General features: G+C 48.2%; 2 protein-coding genes across 4 annotated transcripts; both read left to right on the top strand.

Moving 5' to 3' along the window:
- The first annotated feature begins 6,880 nt into the window (after positions 1–6,880).
- On the top strand, positions 6,881–10,856 carry ZNF48 (zinc finger protein 48). The gene is made up of 3 exons (XM_004386663.2): positions 6,881–6,905; positions 7,114–7,207; positions 8,763–10,856. The coding sequence occupies exons 2-3, from the start codon at positions 7,129–7,131 to the stop codon at positions 10,562–10,564; spliced, it is 1,881 nt and encodes a 626-aa protein (XP_004386720.1). The 5' UTR covers positions 6,881–6,905; positions 7,114–7,128; the 3' UTR covers positions 10,565–10,856.
- A 6,214-nt stretch (positions 10,857–17,070) lies between these two features.
- ZNF771 (zinc finger protein 771) lies at positions 17,071–27,666 on the top strand. 3 transcript variants are annotated; one of them, XR_002825664.1, is made up of 3 exons: positions 17,071–17,369; positions 18,036–18,185; positions 24,084–24,210. XR_002825664.1 is itself a non-coding variant. In XM_004386664.3 (3 exons), exons 2-3 carry the CDS (start codon positions 18,045–18,047, stop codon positions 26,998–27,000), a joined length of 954 nt encoding a protein of 317 aa, XP_004386721.2. In that variant the 5' UTR covers positions 17,611–17,670; positions 18,036–18,044; the 3' UTR covers positions 27,001–27,666. The 3 variants fall into 3 exon arrangements, 1 of the variants encoding a protein (XP_004386721.2); XR_002825663.1 differs by lacking the exon at positions 17,071–17,369 and adding an exon at positions 17,605–17,670; XM_004386664.3 differs by lacking the exons at positions 17,071–17,369; positions 24,084–24,210 and adding exons at positions 17,611–17,670; positions 26,188–27,666.
- The last annotated feature ends 46 nt before the right edge of the window (positions 27,667–27,712 follow it).

Consider the following 27,712-nt stretch of genomic DNA (forward strand, 5'->3'; position numbering starts at 1 on the left):
GGAAGTAGAGGGTAGGCAAAGCGGAAGGAAGCAGGCTGCTCTTCCTGACAGGTGAGATGCAAAAAAACCAAAAAACCCGCTGCTGTCTAGTCTATTCCAACTCAAAGCGACCCTATACGACGGAGTAGAACTGCCCCATAGGGTTTCCAAGGAGCAGCTGGTGGCTTCGAACTGCCGACCTTTTGGTTAGCAGCTGAGCTGTTAACCACTGCACCACCAGGGCTCCTGAAGGCTTTGACAGGGATGGTTAAAAAAAAAAAAAAAAAAACACAAAACTCCCAGGGTCTGCGTGGACCAGAAGCCACAGGCAATGGGATTGGGGGTGGGAGGAGGAGGGACCATCAATTTTCCTTGCCAAATCGTGCAGTGGATTCTTAAAAGGACTCCAGGGCTATAGATACTTCTCAGACATAACCAAACACCTCTCGGGATTGGTTTTCTGGCTTTGAAGGCTTAGGACCATAGTCTCATGGGACAACAGGGTCAACTGGCATAATATAGTTCATAAGATTTATGTTATACATCCTAATTCGGTGAGTAATGTCTGAAGTATTAAAAGCTTGCAAGCGGCCATCTAAGATACAACTATCGGTCTCTTCACTTCTGGAGCAAAAGAGAAAGAAGGAAACCAAAGACTCAGAGAAGAAACTAAGCTACAGGACTAACAGTTTACACAAACCATGGCCTCCTCTGCCCTGAGACCAGAAGAACAAGACAGTGCCTGGCTACCACTAACAACCATTCTGACCAGGGCTACAATAGATGGATCCTGATTGAATGGGATAAAAATGTGGAACAGAACTCAAATTCTTAAAAAGTCCAGACTTACTGGACCAGTTGAAACTAGAGGACTCCCTGAGACTATCACCCTGAGATACTCCTTAAACTTTTGACCAAAACTACCCCGAGGTCACCTTTTAGCTAAATAACAGATTGGCTCATAAAATAAAAAATATTACCTGTGAGTACTGCGCACCTTTAAAAAATTATCTATATGGGACCAAATGGTCAACAATTACTCTAAAGCAAAGATGTAAGGGGACAGGGAAACAAGATTACTGGAAACAAAACATCCAGAAAGGAATTCATGAGAATATTGACAGTTGACATATTGTAAAAAATGTAACCAATGTCACTGGACAATTTGTGTAGTTATTGTTAAACAGGAACCTAATCTGCTGTGTAAACTTTCACCAAAAACACAAAAAAAATGTTATTAAAACAAAGGGAGGGTGGCTCCAGGTCTTTGGACTTTGGACACCTCCACCAGAGAGACTTTTCAGAATCCTGGCTCAAAAACCCTTCAAGGGCTCCCCAGTGACCACAAAATCAAGTTCAAGTTCTGGCCTGGCAACCAAAACCTCCCCGATCTGGCCTCATCACCCCATCTCTCACTTCCCCAAACATCCTTGGGTCTGTCTACATTGAGATTTTCTTTCTTCTGCACCAGGTGAACTCCTATTTATCCTACAAGGTTTGATTCAAAGGGCTCTTCCTCGTCTATGACACCTTCCCCAACCACCCCAAGCAGAGTCATCGTCCCTCCTCTGGGCTCCCCAGCACCTTTCACAGACCCCTCCAATGCCTATATTTGCTTACCTGACTGTCTCCTGCATTCCCTCTTCTGCTCCTGGCTAAGCTTTTTGAGGGCAGGGACTATGTCTTCCTAATTTCTATATCCCCAGTGTTTCATATAGAGCCTGGCACAAAGAAGATGCCACTAAATAATATGCTGGATAAATAAATGCATGAAAGGCTGGGAAGCTGCAGAACATGTCAAAGGAGCCTTGCTTTGGATTCAGAATGAACTCAAATCCCAGCTTTACCAACTTACTTGCTATGTGACCTTGGGCAAGTCATTTGACCTCTCTGAGCCCCAATTTCCTCATAATAAAATTAAATACACACATTTCAGCTTTGTTATCAACACTCAGAGTGGTTAATTACATGGGTTTTGGAGTTCACCAGATATATAGATATAGATACAAACCCTTGCTTTAGCATTTATGACTTGGTTGACCTTGGGCAAGTAAATTAACCTGAGCCTTTAAAGCAAGTCTTACCACGGCCAACAAGCCCCTCCTTAATCTGAATCCTAACTACCTTCCCAAGCCCATTTTCTTTCTCAGCTCCATTTGGTTTTATTTATTATTTCCATTTTATCACCATAGCTCATTCCCCTTCCCCTCCCCACAGTAAGACAACCACTGTAATGTGCTCCTTGTTGTTGTTAGTTTCCTTTGAGTCGATTCCAACTCATAGTGACCACACGTGACAGAGTAGAACTGCCCCACAGGGTTTTCTTCGCTGTAATCTTTATGGAAGCAAATCTCCAGGTCTTTCTCCCATGAAGCCACTGAGTGGGTTGGAACTGCCAGCCTTTCAGTTAGCAGCCAAGTACTTAACCATTTGCACCATCAGAGCTCCTTGTAATGTGCTTAAACCAAAAAAACCCATTGCCACTGATTCAAATTCATAGCGACTCTATAGGGCACAGTAGAACTGTCCCATAGGGTTTCCAAGGAATGGCTTGGTGTATTCAAACAGCCGACCCGACCCTTTGGTTAGCAGCCCAGTGCTTAACCACTGTGCCACCAGGGCTCTGTAACGTGCTTAATGTGTATTTTTTTGGTTTCTATGTGTTTTGAAAAATGTGTACTGTGTTTTGAGGGTATACTTTAATGTATATAAACAATATATGTTTACACAAATGGATATATATACATATATATATATACATGTAAATGTATGTGACATATATATGTGTGTATATATATCATTCTGTTTAACTTTTTTGTTCAACACTATTTTTTAAGACCCCCCCCATCCATATTGCCGTATGTATATCCTATCCTTACTTCAACCTCATTCCTAGTACTGTTCCCCTCGTGCAACTTTGGGACAGTCACTTTTCTGGGCCTCACTTTCCTCTCACATGAGATTCGAAACTCCAGCCACACTGAACTCAGAGGTTGTGCAAAGATTATATGATTATAGACACATATAGGGATTAAGAGCTCTTTATGAGTTAAGTGGCACCTTAACAATGCTTACGTTACAGGGTCATGGTGAGGATTATGTGGGTTAATACACATAAAGCTCTGTACACAAAGTACAATCCCTGGCACATTAGATGAGCTCACACAGAAATATTAGTTATTATTATTATATGAGCTGAGGAGTGTGACGATGTCACCAGCTCAAATTTACTGACTCCTCTTCTGGATTAGTTGCTGAGGAGCCAGATGGGGTGAATCAGTCAGGGTTGCTGCTCTCTGGGGAGACAGAAACAGCCACAAGTAAGTGTAGCACACAGCATATGTGCTAAAAGTGTAATAGGGGGATAAACAGAGTACTTAGAGATAAGCAAAAGGGAAGGGATAATTATACTCCTCTCCACTCCACCGCAGCCCTTCCTCCTGCATTTCCCATCAAGCTAGGCAGCCCTATGGTCTGACTCCCTCCCTCTCTCTCCACAAATATATCCAACTCATTTGCAAGCCCTGCCTGTTAATCAAAAAAACTGGTCTCTTTCTCTGCACACCATTGCCCCTGCCCTGGGTTCAAACTCTGATCAGCTCTCCCCTGAGTTATTTCAACAGCCATTTAAAAAATAATATGTATATTCATTTATTATACAATCAATACGTGTTCCTCATAGAAAAACTAGAAAACGCAGATGAATAAGGAAAACAATTAAATCTAGTATCACTACCCTGATATATTCCCATTTTGGTGTTTATCCTTCCTCATTTTTTCCTATATGTAGACATATATATATATATATATATATATATATATATATATTTACAAAAAGTAGGGTGACACCCATGTTGTGCTTTTGTCACTTGTTTTGTACATCTTTCTATGATAATATACATCTACATTATTATTTTCATAGATGCTTAGTATTTAGGTTCATTCCCATTCTTCCCTGTGACGGACAATGTTGAGCTGGGATGAACATGTTTGTGGTGCTATCATCGCATGCTTATCTGACCATTTCCTTTTGCTTGATTTCTGTAAGGGGAATTACTGAGTCAAAGGAAATCACGTATTTAAGGCATTTGCGCATATTGACAACTTGCCCTGTGGAAAAGGCTCTTGCCTGGTTGCTGTGTTTACTGTAGAGTTGATATGAATTAATAGTGACACAATGTCCCATTTACATGCTTATTAACTCCAACAAATATGCCCGATCGTTCATGTGTTAAGGTTTGGGACCTGTTTGCTTAGAGTAAGGAAGGTTCCACCTTCAGCTGGATTAGTTCTTTTTCATCTCAACATCATGTGTCACTGATGTCTTCATAGTTACCTATGGCCCCACGAGGCATCCCTAGAGGGGCTTCTGTGTCTTTAGACCAGAGGACAGGTTCAGACATTTGTCTTCTGCCACAGCTGGCTCTGCAAGTGAGTTAACCACAGTGTGCAGGCTGGCCAGTCTTTAGGGGAAGGTTCCCTCAGGACGGGCTGGCTATACCCTCTTACCTCTGTTTCCCAGCACAAATGCCTGGCACACAGTGGACATCCAGGAAATGTGTGTGGAACAAATGAATAAACTTACCATTCTATCTTGAGCTTCTACTACTATGTACACTTATGGCACATTAAAACAACACTGTTTTCTATTTTGCTGAGGATGTCTTAATCACCTTTGGATCTCAAGCTTCTAACACAGAGTAGGTTTTCAGTCAGTGTGTGGGCCACTGTTCATTTCATTCCCTCTACCTGGAGTTCTTCATTCAGCCCCTACTCCAACAGGCTTAGGAAATCCTTTGCTGAAACGATCAGCTAAAAGGCTACCTTTTCCTTCTTTGGTCACTCAAGCAAAAATAGTAATAGCTGGTATTTTTTGCTAAGTATTTTACACATATGAATCCTCAAACATCCAAATTAGGTATTATCATCCCCGTTTTACAGTTCAGGAAACAGAGGCTTCTGTAACTTCCTTAAGGACAAACAGTAGTGCCAAGGCCAGGGATCAAACTCGTCATGAATAACATTAAGACAGTGTCCACCCCCATAAACACAACAAAAGATATTTCTCTCTGCACTATATTCTCATAATATCTTGTTCATAAGGTCAATATAGAACCTGTCACATTGGCTTCACATATCCATAAAAAGAAGTTTCTTTGTATTTTCAGGGCCTGGCAGTGTCTAGATATGGTTAGTGATCAGTATGTGTTGATTGATTTGTGGTCCCCGTTTCTATCAGTGTCTAGCATTCTTGCACACCAGGCACACAGACCCATGCATACTCATTCTCACAGAGATTAGAACTCTTCCTGCTCTTCCACTTTCTTGAATTGGTCCATATAACTCTCTCATGCTCATGTTCTTTCAACTCATAGTGGCCCCATGTGACAGAGTAGAACTGCCCCATAGGGTTTTCGTGGCTGTAATCTTTACTGAAGCAGATCCATAGGTCTTTCTCCCAAACAGCAGCAGGCTGGGTGGGTTCAAACCACCAACCTTTTGGTTAGCAGCCGAGCGCTTAAATGTTTGTGCCACCAGGGCACCTTTTTATGCCCTTACATTTCTCAATTTAAATTATGTTTGCCCATTTAAACTAGTAGCAGCCCAAGAACAAATCTTGCATGTTTCATCTTTTTATCCCGAACACATTAATTAATCTATAAACCATGGTGATCCCTCTGGATCATTAGCAGACAAGCTGCAGACACCTCTAGGCCCTGCACCCTCCCCAAAGGCAAGCTTGCCCAGAATACAGATACTGGAGTTTAAGTTCCAGGGCTCCCCTGGAAGACAGCCCCAGGCAGAGCCTCACCACTCTGGGAAACATGGTTTAATTTTTCAGCCTCTTCCTAGGCCAGGCCTTTGTAGGGCTGTCCGCTTGTCCTTCTCCTCTAGCCTCCTTTGTGTCTCTGTCTCTTTGTATCTGCCTGTTTCACTGACTGATGTCCTTTGTTCCTCTGCCTCTGGGCCAGTTTCTCTTTCCAGGCTCCCTGACTGTTTTTCTTATTGCTCCTCCAACTCTGCTCCATCGACTTTATCTGTTTCTGCATCTTTTTGTCTCTGATGGCCAATCTTTTCCTCCCTGCTTTTTGACCGGCCACTGACTCCAGCTCTCTCTGCCATAGCGTCTTATTCAGGGCTCATATTGTTATGACTTTGTCTCTGAGTCTCTGACTCAGGGTCTCTGTTCTGGGCCCCGGCCCCAGGTCGGCTTCTACATGCCTGTCTCTCCCAGCATTTATCTGGCAGCCGCTTCACGCCTCTGTAACCTGCCTCGGTCTACCCAGCCCAGCCCCCACCGCGGGCCGTCAGTTCCCAGCCCTCGGCCTCACAGACCTGCCCGGCTTTGTTTCCCGAGTCTCGGCGCCCCGCCCCCGCCCTGTCTGGGGTCTCCGCCGCCCTTTGTCTGCCTCGGTCTCTCCCCGAGTCCTTTCCCTAGGTCCGTCTTTGGAGCCCTCTCTCTTTGTATCTCCGGGGTGGCTGGTGCTGTCGGCTGGCCCCAGAGGTCGGCGCAGGTGGCTCGAGACACGGCGACAATTAGGAAGTCTTCGGCCGTCGTCACCCAGCGCCAGTCCAGAAGGCACACAGTTAATACCACTGAGTTCGGGACACTGTCCTCTGCTTAGAGTAACCCTCTCGGCGGCACGCGGCTGCCCGCCGACCACCGAGCTTCGGCGGACGCCAGCAGTCCCCAAAAGCGTGCAGCTCCTCCAACATCCTAGAGCGGCTCCGTAAGGCCAGCGCTTCCGCTTCCCGTCCCCGCCCCCGGCGGACGCCCCCGGGACGCCTGGGTCCGAGCCCCCTCCCCTCCGTGTTTGGCGCTGAGCCCGCATCCCGGAGCCGCGGGCGGCTCGGGAACCGCACCCCGCTGAAGAGCTTCGGAAGGTGCTGGCGTAACGCAGGCGGAGGCGGAGGCGGCCGGCGAGGTGAGAGGGCCGGCGGCTGCGTGCCGGGGAGGAGCAGCAGGTGCAGGGGCGACCGCCGGCGCGGACCGGGATCAGCGGGAGCCGCACCCGGCTTCTCGGACCTGGACGCTGCCCGGTGCCTGTGCCGACCGGCAGAGGGCAGCGGCCGCGCCCCCGGGCCGCACATGGCCGTGTGACCGTGGGATTGTATGTCTGTCTCCTTGCTCAGGACGGCGTGCCGACGATGGAGCGCGCGGTGGAGCCCTGGGGCCCGGATCTTCCAGCCCGGGAGGAGAGGGAGCAGCTGAGAGGCGCTCGCACAGGTGAGGGCCGCGGCGGCCGGCTGCCATGGGCCGGTAAAGGCCTGATGGGGACTCCGGTGCTGTGCTCTGCCTGACCGACACTCAGAAAAATCGAACCTGGATTGTGCCTCCAGGGAGAGACGGGAAGGGGAGAAAAATTCCAGGGAGGGAGCCAACGTTTCTGAGAACCTACTGTGTGCCATGCAGCGAGGGGCATCATCTCAAAGAGTCTCTTCCCCTCCCCCACAGCCATCTCCATCCTCATTGCTTCTGCCCTACTTCAGGCCTCATTATGTCTTATCCCGGCAGTTGCAACAGCCTTCCCGCTGCTCCTTTCTCTACACTGGTGCACTCTGCAGCCAGATTGATCTTTTTAAGTCGAGATCTAATCCTGTCTCCTCTTTCAAAAACCTTCCCTAGCTCCTCTCTGCCTTCTATTTAAAGTCCTTAGCCTAGTGTTCAGTCTAGTCCCAATACCCTTTTCCAGCTTTATCTTCCATTCCTCCCCATAGTTTACTTTCCTCTGCTGTGAATGCCGGTCCCTATTTCCTTACCTGCTGCTCTCTTGCGGCAGTACAGCTATCATTCTGAACCCATAATTATAATTATTTATGCTTTATCTGAGGAGCCCAGGTGGCGTAGCGGTTAAAGCGCTACGCTGCCAAAGAAAGGTGGCGGTTTGAACCCACCGGCTGCTCCGTGGGAGAAAGATGTGGCGGTCTGCTTCGGTTAAGATTTACAGTCTCGGAAACCCTATGGGGCAGTTCTACTCTGTCCTATAGAGTCACTATGAGTTGGAATCCACTCTCGAAGGCAGTGGGTTTGGTTTAGATGCTTTATCTTATCTCTCTACCAACCCTAAGCATCTTAAAGGGAAAGATGTGTGTGTCTGGGTCTCCTCGGGTACATACAGTAGATGCTCACTGAAGAATGATCAAAATAATAAATAACAGAATGAGCTAATATAAAAAAATAGAATAGAAATAGCATATACTAGGTTTTCCAAATAGAGACTATATAATGTAGTGGTTAAAAACACAGGCTTGGGAGTCAGACAGACCTGGTTTTGCTATTTTATAACCTTTATAACCTTGAGCAAGTGACTTAAAGCCTCTGAGTCTCATGCTCTCATTTGTAAAATGAGAATAGTAATAGTATTATCTCATAGGATTATTACAAGGATTCAACAATGCTTAGTATAGCGCTTGGTATATATTACCAAACCAAACTCGTTGCCATTGAGTTGATTCCAACTCATAGTGGCCCTATAGGATAAAGTAGACCTGCCCCACGGGGTTTTCAAGGAGCGGCTAGTGGATTCGAACTGCCGAACCTTTGGTTAGCAGCCAAGCTCTTAAGCGCTGTGCCACCAGGGTTCCTTGGTATATATCAAGGACATAGTAAAAGGAAATTACTATTATTGAGAGGCACGAACAATAATAAGTTCTCCAGAAGTTCAGAGGAGAGAGAGATCCTTATGGCCACCAGTTGTCAAGGAAGTCTTCCTGGGAGACTGCTATCCAAGATAGAGGTTGAGTCAAAGGGCAGGGTCTACAACTTCCCTTTCTTTCCCCAGGTCTAGGGAGTGAGAATGTCGAGATTTCCAAGCAGGATGACTTTGAACATACTCCACAGGAGAATGAGTTGGAATTCAAGGATGAGGAAGAATTGGCCCCAGATCATGAAGTAGGAAATTCCTCTCTCAAACCTGAAGGCATCCAGACTTGGGATGACTTGTGGGTCCAGAGAGAGGGGACAGGAAAGCCTCAGCTTCAGGACAGAGGCCCCCGGCTCTTGGGAGAACCACGCTGGGGCCAGGCTAGTGATCGGGCTGCTGTGTGTGGTGAGTGTGGCAAGAGTTTCCGACAGATGTCGGATCTGGTGAAACACCAGCGGACCCACACAGGGGAGAAACCCTACAAGTGTGGGGTTTGTGGCAAAGGCTTTGGAGATAGCTCTGCCCGTATCAAACACCAGCGAACTCATAGTGGTGAGAAGCCTTACAGAGCCCGGCCACCAGCCCAGGGTCCCCCGAAGATTCCTCGGCCCCGGATCCCTGCTGGTGAACGCCCCACTATCTGTGGTGAATGTGGCAAGAGCTTCCGTCAGAGCTCTGATCTGGTGAAGCACCAGCGGACACACACCGGTGAGAAGCCCTACAAGTGTGGCATCTGTGGGAAGGGCTTTGGTGACAGTTCTGCCCGTATAAAGCACCAGCGGACGCACCGTGGGGAGCAGCCCCCCCGGCCAGTGGTACCCCGACGGCGGCCGTCTCGGGCAACCACAGCAGCAGCACAGGGACCCAAGGTCCAGGACAAGCCATATATCTGCACTGATTGTGGCAAGAGGTTTGTGCTCAGCTGTAGCCTCCTAAGCCACCAGCGCAGTCACCTGGGGCCCAAGCCCTTTGGTTGTGATGTGTGTGGGAAGGAATTTGCCCGGGGCTCAGACCTGGTGAAGCACCTGCGGGTGCACACGGGAGAGAAGCCCTACTTATGTCCTGAGTGTGGCAAGGGCTTTGCTGACAGCTCAGCCCGGGTCAAGCATCTCCGCACCCATAGTGGTGAGAGGCCTCATGCCTGCCCAGAATGTGACCGCACCTTCAGCCTCAGCTCCACCCTCCTCCGCCACCGCCTCACCCACATGGAGCCCCAGGACTTTGGCTTCCCAGGCTATCCCCTGGCACCCCTGATCCCTAGCCCACCCCCCAGCTCAAGTCCACCTCCACCTCCTCTTGGCACCAGCCCCCCACTGACACCTCGTAGCCCTCCACACTCAGGTGATGGGCCTTTTGGCCTGCCTGGCTTGGAGCCAGAGCCTGGGGGCCCACAGGCTGGGGAGCCACCACCACCACTGGCAGGCGACAAGCCCCATAAGTGCCCTGATTGTGGCAAAGGCTTCCGCCGAAGCTCGGACCTGGTGAAACACCATCGTGTGCATACGGGGGAGAAACCTTACCTCTGCCCTGAATGTGGTAAGGGTTTTGCTGACAGCTCAGCCCGAGTCAAGCACCTGCGTACCCACCGTGGTGAACGGGCTCGGCCACCACCACCATCCACTCTTCTGTGGCCCCATAACCCACCTGGCCCAGCACCCACTGCCCCTCGATCCCGAGTCCGGGCCCAGCCCTCTGGACCCAGCCAACCCCATGTGTGTGGCTTCTGTGGGAAGGAATTCCCACGGAGCTCAGATCTGGTCAAACATCGGCGCACACACACTGGGGAGAAGCCATACAAGTGTGCGGAGTGCGGCAAGGGTTTTGGTGACAGCTCTGCCCGTATCAAACACCAGCGTGGGCACCTGGTTCTGAGGCCCTTTGGGACAAGGGATGGTCAGGCAAGGCCCCTCAAAGAGGAGCCACCAACAGAACCGGAATGATAAAAGTCCAGAAAGGGTAGAGGCCCAGGAGGCCAAAGGGAGGGTATCTGCTGCTTAAGAGAAGAAAGGGCCTGGGAGGTGGCGGGAGGGAGAAGGAGGGGAAGAAACAGGAGAAGGAGTGCATAGATAGAAATGGAGGTTGGAGACAATGACCTTGAAGCTCAGGAAACTGTCCTGGCTGGGCTGTCAGGACCTTGCCAGTATGGGCTGTACCCCCAGCTTCTAGAACACTGCCTGGCATACAGTAGGCACTCAATAAATACTTGTTGAACGAATAAACTGGCCTTATCCTGTGGATTCTTAATCCTAAATTTCGGCTCTTACCTGCTGAAAACTGACCCCTCCCAACCTTGCCCCTGGGAGACCAGCACGCTGAACCACAGTTTGTTTGACCTCATGAGCTGCAGCAGTGAGACTTCTGTAGTTTAAAGTGACAGAACGGGAGGCAGGAACATCCTGACCATCCCGATGGGGAGAGACTGCTGTGAGGTAGGCAGTACCCATCCCCAATTCCAGCCATTGGACATGGTCTTAGCCAGGAAGGGCGCTCTTGGACAAAGCCCAGACTTACCTGTCTTCGAGGACCACAACCCACCCTGACAGATAAGGGGAGACACAGTAAGGCTGGACACTGGCAGATTTGACCAGAGATAGAAGGAGCACTCATGGCATCTGGTCTGGATGGCAAGCCCTTCTGATGGACACCCACAACCGATAAGCTGGCTGGGAGAAGTGCAAGACTGGTGCTAGGAGAGGCCAGGGAGCCCTGAAGGCCCAACAATCTCATCTCCATCTGTCTTGTTGCCAGTAAACTGCTTCTTGTCTGAGGCCTGGACTCTGTGTGTGTGTGTGTGTGCGCACATGTGTGTGTGCGCACATGTGCGTGTGCCTCGCATGTTTGGGGGTTGGAAAAGGTCGAGGGGCCGCCACAGGCCCTCAAGCCATGTGTAAAATTGTGTGGTTCCGTGCCCTCTTTATGCCTGTTAAATAAATAGGTTGGCTTGGCATAGTAGTTTTCTAGGTCCAACATCTAGTTCAGAAATGTCTGCCAGGCCCATCAAATGATGCCCCAGGCCTGATGTCTGACTGCCCACAGGCGCCACTTACACCACAGCGTCGAGCGCGACCCTTAAAAGGAAAAGTACCCGACGCCGCAGAAAGAGGGCACACGACGACACGGGTGTGGGTGTGGCACGCGACTCGGGTGTGTAAGTTCAGGGAGCACTGTTGCTATGGCGACAAGTACCCGGCGAAATGCTGCGAACCGGGCTGGCGCAGGCGCAAAAGGCCCGGACTAGGATAGACCTCCTACGGGGACACTGGGAAACACCCAGACCCGGTCCCCGGAGACAGTTTTTTAGATACCGAGGAACAGATCATTAAGGAAGGGTAAAGATACCTTTTTCCCCACTACAAAAAGCAACCGTATTTCCCAGCGTCCCACGCGTCATCAGAAGCGGGATTCCAATTCCTAGCCTTTTCCGAGGAGGACGCCAATTGGAAGAAAAGGGAAAGAGGAACTGGTCTGATTGGCTAAGAATAAAAAAGACTAGAGAGGTTCAACTGTCTAATCAATGAAGTACATGATTGTTTTGCAACTCCCGCCTCTTCGAGCATTTCAACTAATCATCGAAAGAGAATGGGCTCTGAGGGAAGTTCTCGCGAGATCTTAACCTAAGGACTGGCTTCCCTAGAAACCAATGAGAACCCGCTGCAGTACGGCTACTTCTGAGCCTCTCACCTCACGCAAATTGTCTGCAGGTTCCGAACCCTAGGTTTTTGCGTTCCGACGTGGGGTTCTTCGCGCGACCTCACACTCGCGCACGCGTATGTAGTTCCGACCTGGGGTTCTTTGCGCGACCGCACACGCGCGCACACATATGTAGCTCTGAATGGAAACCTTTTTGAGTTTTTGGAATGCCTTCCGTGCTGGTTTCTTTTATCCCCCTCCCTACCACTTTGGCCTCCAAGCCGGCGTGAGGTGAACTTTCTAAAATTACATCAGACCATGTGACAACACTGTTCAAACAAAACCCTGCCATAACGCCCTGGTTCCCTCTCTGTAAAGCGTTACTCGTTAGCTGGCATTCAAGTCGTTCCACTTGTGTGATTTCAGCCCTTCACTTCTTAAATATGCTGTTTCCTTGGAAGGCTTCCCCTGCTACGTGTTAACCTCTCCTTTTAGAGCATCGAGAGCTTCTTGAGGATAATCAGGTATTCACTTAACAGTAATATCTACTGTGTACTGGCTACTGGGGATAGAAGGATGAATAAGACAAAGCTCTGCCCTCAGTTTCTAGGCAGGAGATAGACCCTGAACAAATAATTACAAGTGTACTAAGAGCTATGAAGATGGGCAGGAAGCATACAACAGGAGAGAACCCTACTGATCCAAAAACCTCTCCAAAGAAGTGGCTTTTGTGTTTAGACCTGAAGGTAGAGTTGGAGTAAGCTAAGAAGGGAGGAAGTGGGATATGGGATGGGAGGGAGCGTGTTCTAGTATGTGCCAAGTCCTTGGAGATTCAAGAACTGAAATAACGTTCTAGTAAGCCTGAAGTGAAAGTCAGAGTAATGAGGAGTAAGGCAAAGACTTCCAAATTGAACTTTCTGCCTCTCGCTCCTAACGGGCCTGGCACACTATGAAAAAACAGTTGCCGTCCAGTCGGAATCATGGCGATACCATGTGCCTCAGAGTAGAACTGAGCTTCATAGTTTTCTTTTTCTTTTTGGTGAAAATATACACAACAAAACATACACTCATTCAACAATTTTTACATGGATAGCTCAATGACAATGGTTACGTTCTTCACATTGTCATCATTCTCACTCTCTCTGCCTGTATTGGTTCACCACTATTAAACTCCCTGCCCCTTAAAGTTCTCATCTGTGCTTTAGAGTTACTGTTGTCAATTTGATCTCATATAGATAATTCTTTAAAAGTGTGCAATGCTCAAGGCAAGCAGTCTTTATTAATTGAGCTAAACTGTTGTTTAGTCACGGGATACCTTCAGTTCAAAGTTTAAAAGTTGTTTCCAGGCAATAGATTTAGGGGTTCCTCCAGTCTCAATGTATCCAGTAAGCCTGGTTTTCATAAGAATTTGAAGTTCTGTTCCACATTTTTCCTTTTGATCAAGATCCATCTATTGGGTCCTTGATCAAAACACTCAATAATGGTAGCCAGACATCATCCATTTCTCCTGGTCTCATGGCAAAGGCGGTAGTAGTTCATGGAGACAATTAGGCCTGCAGTCCATTTCGTTCTCTGATTCCCGATTCTCCTTCTTCCTGTATTGCTCCAGCCAGATAGAGACCAATTGTTGTACCTTGGGTGGCCTCTAGCTGAGCCCTGGTGGCACAGTGGTTAAAGCGCTTGGCTGCTAACCAAAAGGTTGGTGGTTTAAACGCACCAGCAGCTCCATGGAAGAAAGATGTGGCAGTCTGCTTCTGTAAAGAGTACAGCCTTGGAAACTGTATGGGGCAGAACTACTCTGTCTTGTAGGTTTGCTGTGAGTTGGAGTCAATTCTATGGCAGTGGGTTTGGTTGGTTTGGTTGGGTGGCTGCTAGCAAGCTTTTAAGACCCAAGGCACTACTCAACTGAACTAGGAGGTAGAGCAGAAATTCTAAAAACTGTTTTAGGCCAATTGACTGGACAGACTCATGAAACCATGACTCTAAAACTTTGAACCAAGAAAATTAATCCCATAAAGTGTTTATTTATCAACACTTCGCAGCCTTTTTTTTTGGGGGGGGACTGCTGTTTTTGTTGTAAAATTATATATAATATTCTATTTGCCATATTGCCCCCTCCCCATTTTTTTTTCTGGTGTACAGGTTAATAATATCAGTTACAATTGTCAAGTTGTGTAATCATTACCCTTAATCGATGCCAATTTTCCCATCACCATAGAGGAAAATCCAGTACTTCCTGAAAAAAGATTCCCACTCACCCTCTCCCCTCCTGCCCTGGTAACCACTAGCAACCATTGGTTTTCATATATTTACTTATTCTTGTCCTTTCATATAAGTAAGACCATATAATATTTGTCCTTTGTGATTGACTTATTCAATTCAACATAATGTCTTCAAGGTTCATCCATGTTGTAGCATGTATCAGGACTTCATTTTTCTTTAAGGTTAAGTAGTATTCCATACTGTTTATGTACCATATTTTGTTTATCCATCCATCTGCTAATGGACACTTGGGTTGTTTCCACTTTTTTGGCTATTGTGAATAGTGCTGCAGTGAACATTGGTGTACATGTGTCTGTTCGTGTCACTTTTAGCTACCTAGGAGTACAACTGCTGGGTCATTTGGTAGCTCTATTTCTAATTTTTTGAGGAACCGCCAGACTTTTCTACAATGGTTGTACCATTTTACATTCCCACCAGCAGTGGATAAGGGTTCCAATCTCCCCACATCCTCACCAACATTTGTTATATTTATTTATTTATAATCATTGCCATTCTAGTAGCGTGAGGAGGTGTCTCATTGTAGTTTTGATTTGTATCTCTCTAATAGATGGAGCACTTTTCCTCTTTTTGCAAGCACCTTTACAAAGTCCTCCCACAGAGCGAAGCTTCTTCCAGTAGGGAAGTAGCCTGCCCCCAAAGGCAGGCCCCTAGCTGAGCCATCTTGAGGCGGTGCCAAGGTGTCTTCTCAATGATTCTTTCTGAATCAGGGTGAGCAAGCCTTGGCTTTTGCTAAAGGTGGAGCTCAAACTATAATCAGGCCCCTACCTACCTCTTTTCTATCTCCCACGCTATGTTTCCCCTTGGCTCCAGCCACACAGATGTTCTTTCTGTTCCTGAAACATGCCAAGCTTATTCTCACTTCAGGGCCTTTGCAGTTATGTCTCAAAGCCTCTTCCCTCCAGATTTTCAAATGGCTGACCTTTCTCATCATTCAAGGTTCATCTCTATTCTTCCTCCAAGATGTCTTCGCTGCCTACATTAGAGAAGTCCCCAACCACAGCCACTTCATGAAGCCCCCAAACCATAGCCATTCCCTACCGTATCTTGTTTATTTAGTTATTTACCTTTTTGTTGTTATTTTTTACGTATTTTACACACTTAGAAGTACCACTGCAATCCCTGGGTGGCACAAATGATTAAGTGCTGGACTGCTAGTCAAAAGGTTGGTGGTTCAAACCCACCCAGAGGTTCCTTGGAAGACAGGCCTGGTGATCTGCTTCCAAAAGATTACAGCCTTGAAAACCCTATGAAGCACAGTTCCACTCTGACACATATGGGGTCGCCATGAGTCAGAGTCAACTCCATGGCAACTAAAAACAACCACAATAAAAGTACCACAGGAGCCAAGATTTGTCTGTTTTGTTAACTAGTGCATCTTTTAATACCTAGAATGGTACCAGGCACATAGTAGGACTCAATAAATACTTGATGAGGGAATGAACACAAAGTGGCTTTTGGGGATTTGAGTGTGAGTATCTAGGCATTTGCTCCTCTCTTCCAGCTCTGGGGAAGGGCAAAAATTTGGCTGGATGTAATCCCAACAACTGAATTATGCCCTGGGCTCTCTAGACTGAGGCTCAGGTTTGAGCCCAGGCTCTGCCACCAATTTCCTCTGCAACCGCATTTCTGAGAGGTAATTTAGTTTAATAGAAAGAGCATGGGCTTTGGAATCTGCTACTTACTGGCTGTGTGACTTTGAGAAAATTACTTAAGCTCTCTGAACTCGTTTCCTCATCTGTCAAATGGAGATAATTTTGAGCCCCATAGGGCTGTTGGAAAGATCGAAAGAGACAGTATATTTGATTGAAAGAGACAATGTATTTATTTACAACAAAAACCAAACCTGTTGCAATCGAGTGGATTCCAACTCATAGCGACCCTACAGGACACAGTGGAACTGCCCCATAGGGTTTCCAGGGAGAGCTGGTGGATTCGAACTGCCAACCTTTTGGTTAGCAGCTGAGCTCTTAACCACTGTGCCACCAGAGCTCCTATTTATTTAAGCACTCATTAAATATTATTTCTCTTTTCCTTTATCATTTTTGAATCTTAGTTGCCCATCCATAAAATGGGAGAATTAGACATCTTTTTCAAAAGAAGTGGGAATACAGACTTTTATATGAAATATCTCAATTTTTAAATGTTGCAAATTAATTTTTTTAACATAGACCTTTCTTCCCTTTCTTTTTAAACTATTTTTTAAAATTGTGGTAAACATATAGGTAACAAAACATTTGCCCTGTCAACATAAACTAATTTTTAAAGGTAAAAATACCCTGAGGGCCAAACAAGATAGTTCTGTGGACTGGATTCGGTCCGTGGGTCACTAGTTTCCCACCTAGGCTACAGGTTGTCAGGGATGCTGTGATAACCCTTACTGTGTAACTTAGGCAAATCAGTTTACCTCCCAGAACTTCATTCAGCTCATTCGCTCATCTGTAAAAATGGGGCCTTGATCTGTCGTTATGCAGATCAAATGAAACCAATTGTGTAAAACGCTTAGCAAAACACTGGCTCGTAGTAATCACACCACACAATAAACGGGAGCGGTAGCTTGGATGGTTGTTGATTTGGGAAGGATGCAGACAAGAAGCAGTATTTCCCAGAAGACAGGAGACAGAAAAGGCGAAGCCTGGGGAAGGAAAAAGGAGAGAAGGGGAGGAGAAAAGAAGGAAGGGAAGGGAAGAGGAGGCACAGGGTCCGCCTTCCAGGCGGGGCGCCAGCGAGAGGCCCAGGCAGGGGCTGGAGCGCACGTGGCCTATTTCACGCGGAGCAGACGCGCCTAGTCACAGCGGAGACCTCTGAGCCGGCCGCAGGAGACGAACCGTAGGGGTAGGTTAGAACTGGGCTGCGAGGACCTTAAACCCCGGACCGGAGCGGCCTGGGGTCCCCAAGAGTTGGGGGAGAGCTTGGGGGCGCTAGATCTGGGCTCGCGGCCCTCCCCCCGCAGTTCGGGACCAGACGCCTTGGTCCTCTAGGCCCCTCCCACTCGGGGGCGGGTTCGGTATTCGGGCCAATGACCGGCCGCTCCTGGAGCCCCGCCCCCTCCCCTCCCCGGGAGCCGCGGCCTCGCAGAGTGCTCAAGCGCCGGGCGCCCGGGCCTGGGGGTGCACGAACGCCGAGCGTGCGGCTGGTGAGTGCACCCCCCCCTCCCCCCAGGGTCTCTGCCTTGATCCCGCCGCTAGCTTGTGTCCCAGAGCTCAGGGTCGCCGACCCGGGAGCCTGGGAGTGACTCAGCGCGGGCAGAGTGACGACTCTCGGGGGCTGGGGATTCGAACTGTTCAGGGCCTTGAGTGCTGGGATGAGTGAGGGTGAAAGGGTGACTCCGGAGCTGATCCCCCGGCAGTGCCGAGGCGTGGGGCCCGGCTATGGGAGAGAAAGGAGTCTAGGGCAGGGCGGGAGGAGCCACGGCTGCACTGCCTTGCCTGGGCCAGGGCCGTGGGGGTGGGGGGATGGGGGGGAGGGGTCTTGAGCTTCTGACCCAGCTCCCCCCCCCAGGACAGCAAGATGCCTGGTGAACAACAGGCAGAGGAAGAGGAGGAGGAAGAGATGCAGGAAGAGATGGTGCTGCTGGTGAAGGGTGAGGAGGGTGAGGGCGAGGAGAAGTATGAGGTGGTGAAACTCAAGATCCCCATGGACAACAAGGAGGTATGTGTCACATTGCCCCCAAACGTGGTCCACGCCCACCCTCCCTCAGACAGAAGCCAGAGATCCTTCCCCTACTTCCCCCTGAATCTCAAACCTAGAATTTCAGGGTTGGCCCATCCTTCTGCCCTATTGTCCATGCTGCTGCTATACAATGTCATGTCTCCTGTGCCAGCAATTGTGCTAAGTGCTGTAGAGTAAACTATATCCTTGGTTCCCTTGGTTCCTCATGGAGCTTGATGTGCAGGCATGGGGCAGGGTGTGTGGAAGGCCAGAAGTGGGCTTAATTCAGACTTACGGGTGTGGGGGAGGCCAGGTTAGGCTTCCAGAAGAGGTGATGACCATAACAGCTAACTGTTGCATAGCATATATTATGTGCCAGACACTGGTCTAAACACCTCAGTTCTATGATGGAGGTAGTATTTGTCACTTTACAAGTGAGGAAACAGGCCTGAAGAGGTTTGGTAACTGGCTTAAGGTCTCACAACTAGTAAAGGCATGGCTTATTGGAGACCAGGAGGAGTCTGAGGGGTAAGGTGGGGTGACTGCTCTAGGCAGAGGGAGCAGCACTTTCAGAGGCTCAGAGGAGTGATTGTTGCATGTGAAAAAGGGAGGGCAGGTGGTTCAGTCCCCCTTGCAAGCATGAGAGTGGAGAGATTGGCAGGCCACTGAGGGAGTCTGGGTTTTCTCCTGAGGGTGTTTGAGGTTTTAAGGAGAAGAGTTTAAAGAGATTAGAATATGAGTTAGATTTCCCCTTCTAGGCCCTAAGTGTCACCAGGTATATTTCCACTCCCACAAGACTCTGGCTACCCCCAGCCAAAGCAGCCCTGAGTCCAGCTGGAGGGCTCCCACTGGGCCAAGTTTCTGGCCCAAGCTCCCTGTGATTTCTTCCTGCACAGGGGCCAGTTCCCAGGGAAAGAAAGTTTTACTGTCCCTAGTGGGCGTGTCAGGCCCTAGAGGAGGGAACTGGCTCCATAGACCTCCTGTTCCAGCCTAAATAACTATCTAGTTCTGTTTGTCTCAGGCCTCCCTGATCATCATCCTAGCCCAGCCTGCCTCTTCTGACCCCATCTCCATCTGTGTTAAGAACACAGACTCCACAGCTTAGCGTAGACTTCCAACTCCATCACTTACTAGCTGTGACCTTGGGCAAGTTTCTTGACCTCTTTGTGTCTCAGTTTCCTCATGTATAAAAGGGAAATCATAACTGCACCCACTTCTTGGGGTTGTGAGGATTTGCTAATACATGTAAAGCGCTTAGAACTGTGTCTGGCACATAGTAAGCATTATGTAAATGTTTACTACTATTATTTATTGTTCTCCCTAAAGTTCAGGACTTTAGCCTAGGTCATCCTTCTAGAGATTTTTCAACTCATTTGTATCAAAGATCTTTCTGGGCTGAACCCTGAGGACTAGTGGTGAATAGGGAAATCAACATGGAGACCTCAGCAGAGGATTGAGGGCAAACAAATCAAGGCAATGGGGACGGCTTCATGGGGATGATTTTTGACTTGGGCCTTGAAGGCTTAGTGGGAATTTGGCAAATGGAGAAGAGGAGGAAGAAGGGCATTCCAGGAGGAAGAAATAGCAAAAGCAACGGCTCAGAGGAGATGAGGCTAGAAAGGTAGGTGGGGCCAGAGAGCAGTAGGCCCTAAAACCCAGGGCAGGAATTGGGACCTACTGTTTGTTATTTGGTATGAGGTTATGGAGTCCTTGGGTGGTGCAAATGGTTAAGCACTTAGCTGCTAACCGAAAGATTGGAGGTTTGAGTCCATCCAGAGACGCCTCAGGTTAGGTTATATGGTGCCGTCAGGAGCCTTAAGCAGGGGAAGGGGCATGATTAGATTTTCTATTTAGAAGAATCAGTGGCTGCTATGGGAAGACATGGAGGCCAGAGGAAGCTGGTGGCCTGCTCTAAGGTAGTGGCAGTGGGGTTGGAGAGAAGCAGTTAATTTGGGAGACATGTACTAGGAACCCTGAGTAGGCTGACTAGAGCTGAGGATGTGTGTGTTGGAGGGTGGGGCATGGATGGGATGGGCATGGCTAGTCATAAAAGATATACAGGGCCAGACTGTAAATTCTAAGTCTACCAAATTTACTAGCTTTGCCTCAGCTTTCTCATTTGTAAAATGGGATCATGAAAATAAGATCCTTGAATGCCAGCCTGAGAAGTGTCATCTGGGTGATTGGATTTGGAGGAGGAGGGTAGAGTTGAGGATTACATACACATATCCTATGAGCGTTTAGCAGGGTGCCTACAGATAGCTCATTAATTTGCTGTGTGACCTCTGTGAGCCTCAGTTTCCCGTTGATGAAATGGTGGTCTATAAAGGCCCCTCCAGTGCTAACATTCTGTGACTCTTAGCCATCATCCAGTCCCACGGCCAGTCTATGTTCAGAAATAGGCCTGGAGTATTCTCTCTCTGCTTCTCAAAATCCAATTGATCTTTAAGGAGTAGAAAAGATTTTCTCAGAGGGCTCTATGCACATGCAATCTTGTGTCTCCCCCGAGACCCTTCAGTGGTTTTCTGTCTCCCTCAGGATAAAATCTCAGCTCCCAAGCCTGGCATTCAAAGCTCTTCACCATCTGACCCTATGCCATTCCAGCTTCGTCTCTAATCACTCAACACCCATCCCATGCGGTTTCCCAGCCTGTAAGACCCTCTTCACATTTTCTACTTGCATTCTCCAGGAGTAAGGACCCCTGGTGGTGCAAGCTGTTCTGCACTCAACTGGTAGCTCTTCTCTTTTCTAGATCAATGTTCCTTAATTTTTAACATGTATGCATATCACTTGGGGGAATCTGCATATCACTTGGGGGAATCTTGTTAAAATGAAGATTGGTAGGTCTGGGATGGGGCCCAAGATTCTCTATTTTCTAACAAGTGATGCTAATGTTGCTGGTCTTTGGACCACAGTTCCTCTAGCAAGGGAGTACATTTTTTATATTTTGTTCCAAAAAGAAGGGAGATTCTGACTGCTAAGAGGATCCAGGGAGAGGGAGACAAGCTGTGCAGGTGACCTCAAACTCTAGTCAGCATGATAGAACTGCATCATGGTTAAGACCTGGGGTTTTTTGGACAATGACAGACTTTTGGTTCAAACCCTGGCTTTGCCATTAATTAGATGTGTGGCCTTGGACAGTAACTTTACTTCCTTATCTATAAAATGGGGCTAATGATACTTAACCCAAACAATTTAAAATGAGAGCATGTGTGAAAAAGCAATTAGCACAGTTCCTGGCCCATGGTAAGTGCCCGAGAAATTGTAGTTGTTGCTATTATTTTTTATTATTATTACAAAAGTAATAGCAGAGGAGGAAGCTAAGTTTAAAAAAATACTTAAGCAGGAAGACAAGATTACAAATTTTGTGTCCCCCACAGTACCTTCTTGTTACGGTACAAATGCCATTTATTCTAATTTTTAAATCAAATAGTTGTAGAATTTGAGACATGTAAGGGCCTTTAAGAAGGTGCCCTGGTGGCGCAGTGGTTAAGTGCTCGGCTGCTAAACAGTACGTTGATAGTTGGAATCTACCAGCTGCTTTGTGGGAGAAAGACTGTTCCCGTAGAGATTTACAGCTTTAGAAACCCTATGGGCCAGTTCTACTCTGTCCTAGAGGGTCACTATGAGTTGGAATCGATTCCATGACAATGGGAAGGGCCTTTAATGATCATGTAATGTGGTATTTGCCAAGTTTCAGTCACATGTTGTAAAAATGGCATGGGGGCACCATCTGACTTCCTCTAACTTCAAGAGGGGGAAGGAGAATCAAGATCAACAGCTCAAGGCTGATTCCTATGAGGCAGAGATCAAACGTACCTTCACATACCTTCACCGTCCAACATTTTTACCAGTTCTGATACCAACCATCCCTCCCACTATACTCTCTGCTTTTCTGCTGGGTTCAATAATTTGTTGCAGTAGCCACACAGAACTCACAGACAATACTCATAATTGTTGGGTTTATTAGGGAAGTAACAGGGTACAATTCAGAATCAGAAACAACTCAGGATACAGTTCTTTGATCAGGACAGCCTCTTCTCAGCCATGCCTACAGGCACGCCTCTCTCTGGCCCCCAGGCCTCTGCCCAGCTTGGGCAAGTGTTACAAAGCTCTTTTAGCTCTGCTGCTAAGTGCCTAGAAGCACCCTACTCCATCAGTAAGCTGTCTTTGTCCGTGGGTTGGCATACCTATAGTAACCACCTTGCTCTGTGGGCCAGGAAGCCCATTGTGCCATCTCCTGGTTCAGCTGCCTCTGCTGCCACCATTTTTCTGCCACTGCTTCTTGCTGTGTTTCACTGTCTCTGGTGTTACAGCTCTCTTTCTCTGTCTCCGGGGTCTAGGAGGTCTTAGCAAAGGGATCCTGGGTCTGATGGATGTCCTCCACTCCCAGCTCTTCTTTCTTGATGGTAGTAGGTCCCCCTCTGCTCTGGGATTGACTCTATTTTAAGGCTAGCAGGATGGCAAAACTGACCAATCCCATCATTAGGGTTCCATACACCTTATTTGCATGGTTCTACCCCCACAAGGGTGCCATGCATCTTATTTACATTATTAGCAACCTATCCAATCCCCTTGGTGGGCTGTAAGCACCTCGTTTGCAAAGTCCCATCCAGTCATTTGGTGGGAGTTACAAAGACAATAGCTAAAAGGGCTATATTAAGTAATTCACTGCATCGCACATGTATATTGCTGATATGTTGTATTTATTTATTTAATGCTTCTAATAGATTCACATTGTTTTGTTAAATAAATTTACCTTCATCTAAAAAATAACATTAATGAAATTCTGGGTTTGATGTGATCTAATGTTTTTCTAATATCCATGAAAATAAATACACAGTGATTATAAGAAGATAAAAAATTTGCCCATATACTACCTAGAATCCTCTTGCATGTTGTAGTGTGCATACCTCAAGTTGGGAAATGCTGATCTTGTCTAGCCTGAGGACACTGAGGCAGGGAAGGAAGTGACTTGCCCAAGGACTTAATGAGCTAGACTTAGCCCCTCCACCAAAGATTCTTCCCCAGGTGCCCAAGGCCCCCTCTTCCTGGAGCTGGAGACACAAAGGGTACTTGTGTGAATAATTTCTTTTTCAGAAGTCAGTGAACTCAGGCATGAGGAAGTCCTCAGCCTGGCCAAAGTCATCTTAAAGAAGGGTGCCAAGGGAAAATGGGCCACGAAAATGTATATATAATGACAGAAGTTGTCTCTGCAATGGTTGATGTCTTGAAATAAATCCAACAGATGTCAAAACCAGGGCAAGACTGGAAAGTGTGACCTTGAATCCAACCAACCAGCTGTGGGGAGTTTCTTGATTTAAAGTATCAAGTTGTATTTTAACCTTGAACTCTCATGGAGAGAGTTGGGGACTTGGAGTCCAGCCTCTGTCACGTCTTGGCTGTTAGTACAGGGAAGCATTATAGCCTACTGGTTAAGGTTACACTCTAGAGTCAGCCCTGAGTCCCACTGGCGACATGAATTTAATCTCTTAGCCTCGTATTTCTCAACCATCAAAACGGGTAACACCACCTGATTCAAAGGGGTGACAGGAGGATTTACTATAATAATGTACATCGAATAGTGTTGTCAAAGCTTAACACTGGAATGTTGATTATTTCTGTTATCGTTAGATGTACTGTTTCAACGGGGGCTCCCTTGGCTGGTCTCTAATTTCCCAGTTGCCCTGTTTTCCAGTTATCAGGTGGTTACTACCAAGCCACTACCTTTTTACAAAGATCCTTGAAGCTATGGTCACCCTTTCCTCCTCGCAGCCTCAGAAGCAGAAGGCAATACAGGTAGTTCCCGACTTACGACAGAGTTCTGTTCTGAGGACTCTCTTGTAAGTTGGTTTTGACGTAAGTAGAATACCTCTTTTTTTCTTTTTTTTTTTTCAGTTTTCATTATTACTGCCTTTAATGGCAGTATCTTTATAAATCCGATCTTTGAACATCTGTGAGTGAATATATGAGAATGATAACACCAGGAAATGACATGCTGCAACACTGTATGAGGTACATATAAACAATAAGATGTCCAGAAACAGACGTCTTAAGTGCGGTTTGTTGTAACTTGAATATGTCATAAATCAGGGTCTGCCTGTAATTCCTCACAGCTCCCTCAGGCCTGAAAGGATTCCCAGGACACTTTCCCCTCCCCCAACCTGAACTCCCCGCTCAGTTCTTGCCATTAGTGTGGTTTGCATTCTGGCCCTACTGCTCCCTAGCTGTCACTTACCCTCTCTGAACCTGTTTCCGTATGTGTAAAATGGGGATAGTGAAGATCGAACATCTGGAGAAGCTAACACTGTCTTGTCCCTAATATGTGGCAGGCATTTGGTTGTAGATTAGTGTACTTGTTTGGCCCACAGTAGATAACTCAGCATCAGTTTTGCTGGGATGAGTGTTCCTTTTCCTAAGAAGGGAGCAGTGTGCCCTCAATATTCCTCTTCACTCTGTTAGTACAAAATATTTTCCCTTCACCTGGCTCTCACAGGAGTCCTGGTGACACAGTGGTTAAAAGCTCGGCTGCTAACTAAAAGGACGGCAGTTCGAATCCACCAGCTGCTGCTTGTTTTTTTTTTTTTGTGTGGTGTGTGTGTTTACAAAGCATTTCTTTTCCTTTTTCTGATTTTATCTCCATTTTGTAGAAGCCCAGGCCTCATGAAACTGGCTCATTTTCATAATTTTTCATTTCAGGCCTCAGAATAACATTCGGGTTTTGCCCTTGCCTTTTTTACTTCACAGTTTAAAAAATGGTAGATGCTTGCGCTTAAAAGTTTAAGAGCCTGGACTTGGTACTGGCTGGCTTCCGTGACTCTCCACTCTCCTGCCTGCCCCTGCTCAGTCTCCTCTTGCAGTCCCAGGTTCTCTGTGCGCATTCCCTGGGTGGTCTCAACCAGTCTCAGGGCTTCACAAACCATCTCCAGCCTGATGGTTCCCCAGTTTACATCTCCAGCCTAGGCCTCTTCCCTGAGCTCCATGTGTGTCAGAGAATTGGAGGTACAAGCCCAAAACAGATCTTGCCCCCAACTTGCTCCTCCCACTCTCATCCTCATCTCTGTAAATGGCACCCCCATCCATTCAGTTGCTAAGATCAAAAACCTTGGAGTCATCTTAACTCCTTTCTTTGCCCTATGGCTAATCTCTATTAAATCTGTTGTCTTAAACCAAAATATATCCCAACGCCAACCACTTCCCACCACCTCTATTTCCACCTCTGTCACCTGGGTCGAAGTGACTGTCTTCTCTTGCCAGACTCCTGTTTCTGGTCTCTCCCTTCCTTCATTGTGTTCTCAAGCAGCCCAGCAGCCTGAGGGAGCCTTTTAAAGTGTAAGTCTGATGTGGTCATTTCCTTGCTCAAAACCCTCTTAATGTCTCCCCATCTCATTCATAGTAAAAACCAAAGCTCTTACTGTGGTCAGCAAGCCCCTAAACTAAGCGATTCCCCCACACCTCCCGTGGATTACTCTCCCCTGATGCACTGTGCTTTAGCCACTTTCTCTTGCCACTCCTGGAACTCAACAGAAAAGTCCTGCCTTAGCTCCTTGCTGCTCCCTCTGTTCTCGGGGATTTTCCTGTAGTCTGGTCTCTCACCTCCTTTTGGTCTTTGCTCATGTTACCGTATCGGTAAGGTTTCTTGACAACGCTATTTAAATTTACAGCATGCCCCAAACCCACCGCTTCCTATCCACCTTTCCTGAAAGCAGGTACTTTCTTCTTCTTATTCAATGCGGAATTCCCAGTGCCTAGAACAGGGTCTGGCCACCATACGGGCTCAATAAATATTGGTTGAATTAATAAAGAATAGCTAATCTTAGAACACCCAGTACCCCCTGGCATTGTATTATCTCATTTAATGCAATGCCTATGGAGCAGGCATTCCTTTTACTGTTTTACAAATGGGAACTGAGGCTCAGAGAGGTTGCTCCTTGCAGAGTCGGAGATCTCCGGTTCCGGGGCCTATCCTTCAGGGCTGATCTGTCCCCCCTTCTCCCTGCAGGTCCCGGGCGAGGCGCCCGCGCCGTCCGCCGACCCGACACGACCACACGCGTGCCCGGACTGCGGCCGCGCCTTCGCGCGCCGCTCTACGCTGGCCAAGCACGCACGCATCCATACGGGCGAGCGGCCCTTCGGGTGTACCGAGTGCGGCCGTCGCTTCTCGCAGAAGTCGGCGCTGACTAAACACAGCCGCACACACACGGGCGAGCGGCCCTACGAGTGCCCCGAGTGCGACAAGCGCTTTTCGGCGGCCTCGAACCTGCGGCAGCACCGGCGGCGCCACACTGGCGAGAAGCCGTACGCATGCGCGCATTGCGGGCGTCGCTTCGCGCAGAGCTCCAATTACGCTCAGCATCTGCGCGTGCACACGGGCGAGAAGCCGTACGCGTGCCCGGACTGCGGGCGCGCCTTCGGCGGCAGTTCGTGCCTGGCGCGTCACCGACGCACGCACACGGGCGAGCGGCCGTACGAATGCGCCGACTGTGGCACGCGCTTTGCGCAGAGCTCGGCGCTGGCCAAGCACAAGCGGGTGCACACGGGCGAGAAGCCGCACCGCTGCGCTGTTTGCGGCCGCGGCTTCGGCCACCGTTCAAACCTGGCGGAGCATGCGCGCACGCACACTGGCGAGCGGCCCTACCCGTGCTCTGAGTGCGGCCGCCGTTTCCGCCTGAGCTCGCACTTCATCCGGCATCGGCGCGCGCACATGCGTCGCCGCCTGTATATCTGCGCCGGATGCGGCCGGGACTTCAAGCTACCCGCTGGCGCTACGGCTGGTACTGCCACAGAGCGCTGTCCCAAGTGCGAGAGCAGCTGAGCCGCTGTTCCTGTTAAGCAGGGCTGCGAGCGTCCGGCTGGGAAGGGGCACGATGGAGCCCGACTAGGAGGCTGCATTAACTTGGACAGTCCTAGGGAGGGGCCTGGCTGCCCTGGAACTGAGAGAGGGAGAATCCCTGACGGGCCCCCGGGAACTGCCCATCTCCCCCTCACTACATTCCCTCGGCCGTGTTAGTGAATAAAGTATTATATCGTCACCCCACCCGTGCCTGTGAGTGAGGTTGGGTGGGGAGAAAAGGAGGCAGGTTGGCCTTTTCCCCAGGCTTAGGGGACTTAAGTGAGTTGTTATGGAGGCCAAAAGGATTTCTGGGGGTGGGGGGGTCATCCCACACTTGGCCCTTGGTTATGAAGTTATAACTTGAGACCCTGACGGGCCCATAAATACCGCACGAATATGATTAAACAGGCACGGCCTTCTGCGAGGCTTGAACCTTACTGAGCTGCCTATGATCGTGACACAATAGTTGAAACTTTATAGAACTATATTAAAGGCTTTAAGCGCTTCATTATGTAAATATACTTGCTCATCTTCATCCTCAAAACATCCCAAGTTAGGTATATCTTTTATCTCCATTTTCACAAACATGAATGGCAGAGCAGGGACAAGTAAAGGGGCAACTGCAGTCGAGTGCATTGGAGCTATGATGGGGGAAGTTAGTGAATAGGAGGGTCTCCAATGCAGTTTTGGAGTT

The sequence above is a fragment of the Trichechus manatus genome, unplaced genomic scaffold (assembly GCF_000243295.1).
Source record: "Trichechus manatus latirostris isolate Lorelei unplaced genomic scaffold, TriManLat1.0 scaffold00170, whole genome shotgun sequence".
NCBI classification, from domain to species: domain Eukaryota; kingdom Metazoa; phylum Chordata; class Mammalia; order Sirenia; family Trichechidae; genus Trichechus; species Trichechus manatus.

What these genes read in the sequence shown, in the direction of transcription:
- ZNF48 (XM_004386663.2), top strand. Translation starts at nt 7,129, where the DNA reads ATGGAGCGCGCGGTGGAGCCCTGGGGCCCGGATCTTCCAGCCCGGGAG. An exon ending in GCTGAGAGGCGCTCGCACAG is followed by an intron (nt 7,208 to 8,762) that starts GTGAGGGCCGCG and finishes TTCTTTCCCCAG; the next exon opens with GTCTAGGGAGTGAGAATGTC.
- ZNF771 (XM_004386664.3), top strand. Translation starts at nt 18,045, where the DNA reads ATGCCTGGTGAACAACAGGCAGAGGAAGAGGAGGAGGAAGAGATGCAG. An exon ending in TCCCCATGGACAACAAGGAG is followed by an intron (nt 18,186 to 26,187) that starts GTATGTGTCACA and finishes TTCTCCCTGCAG; the next exon opens with GTCCCGGGCGAGGCGCCCGC.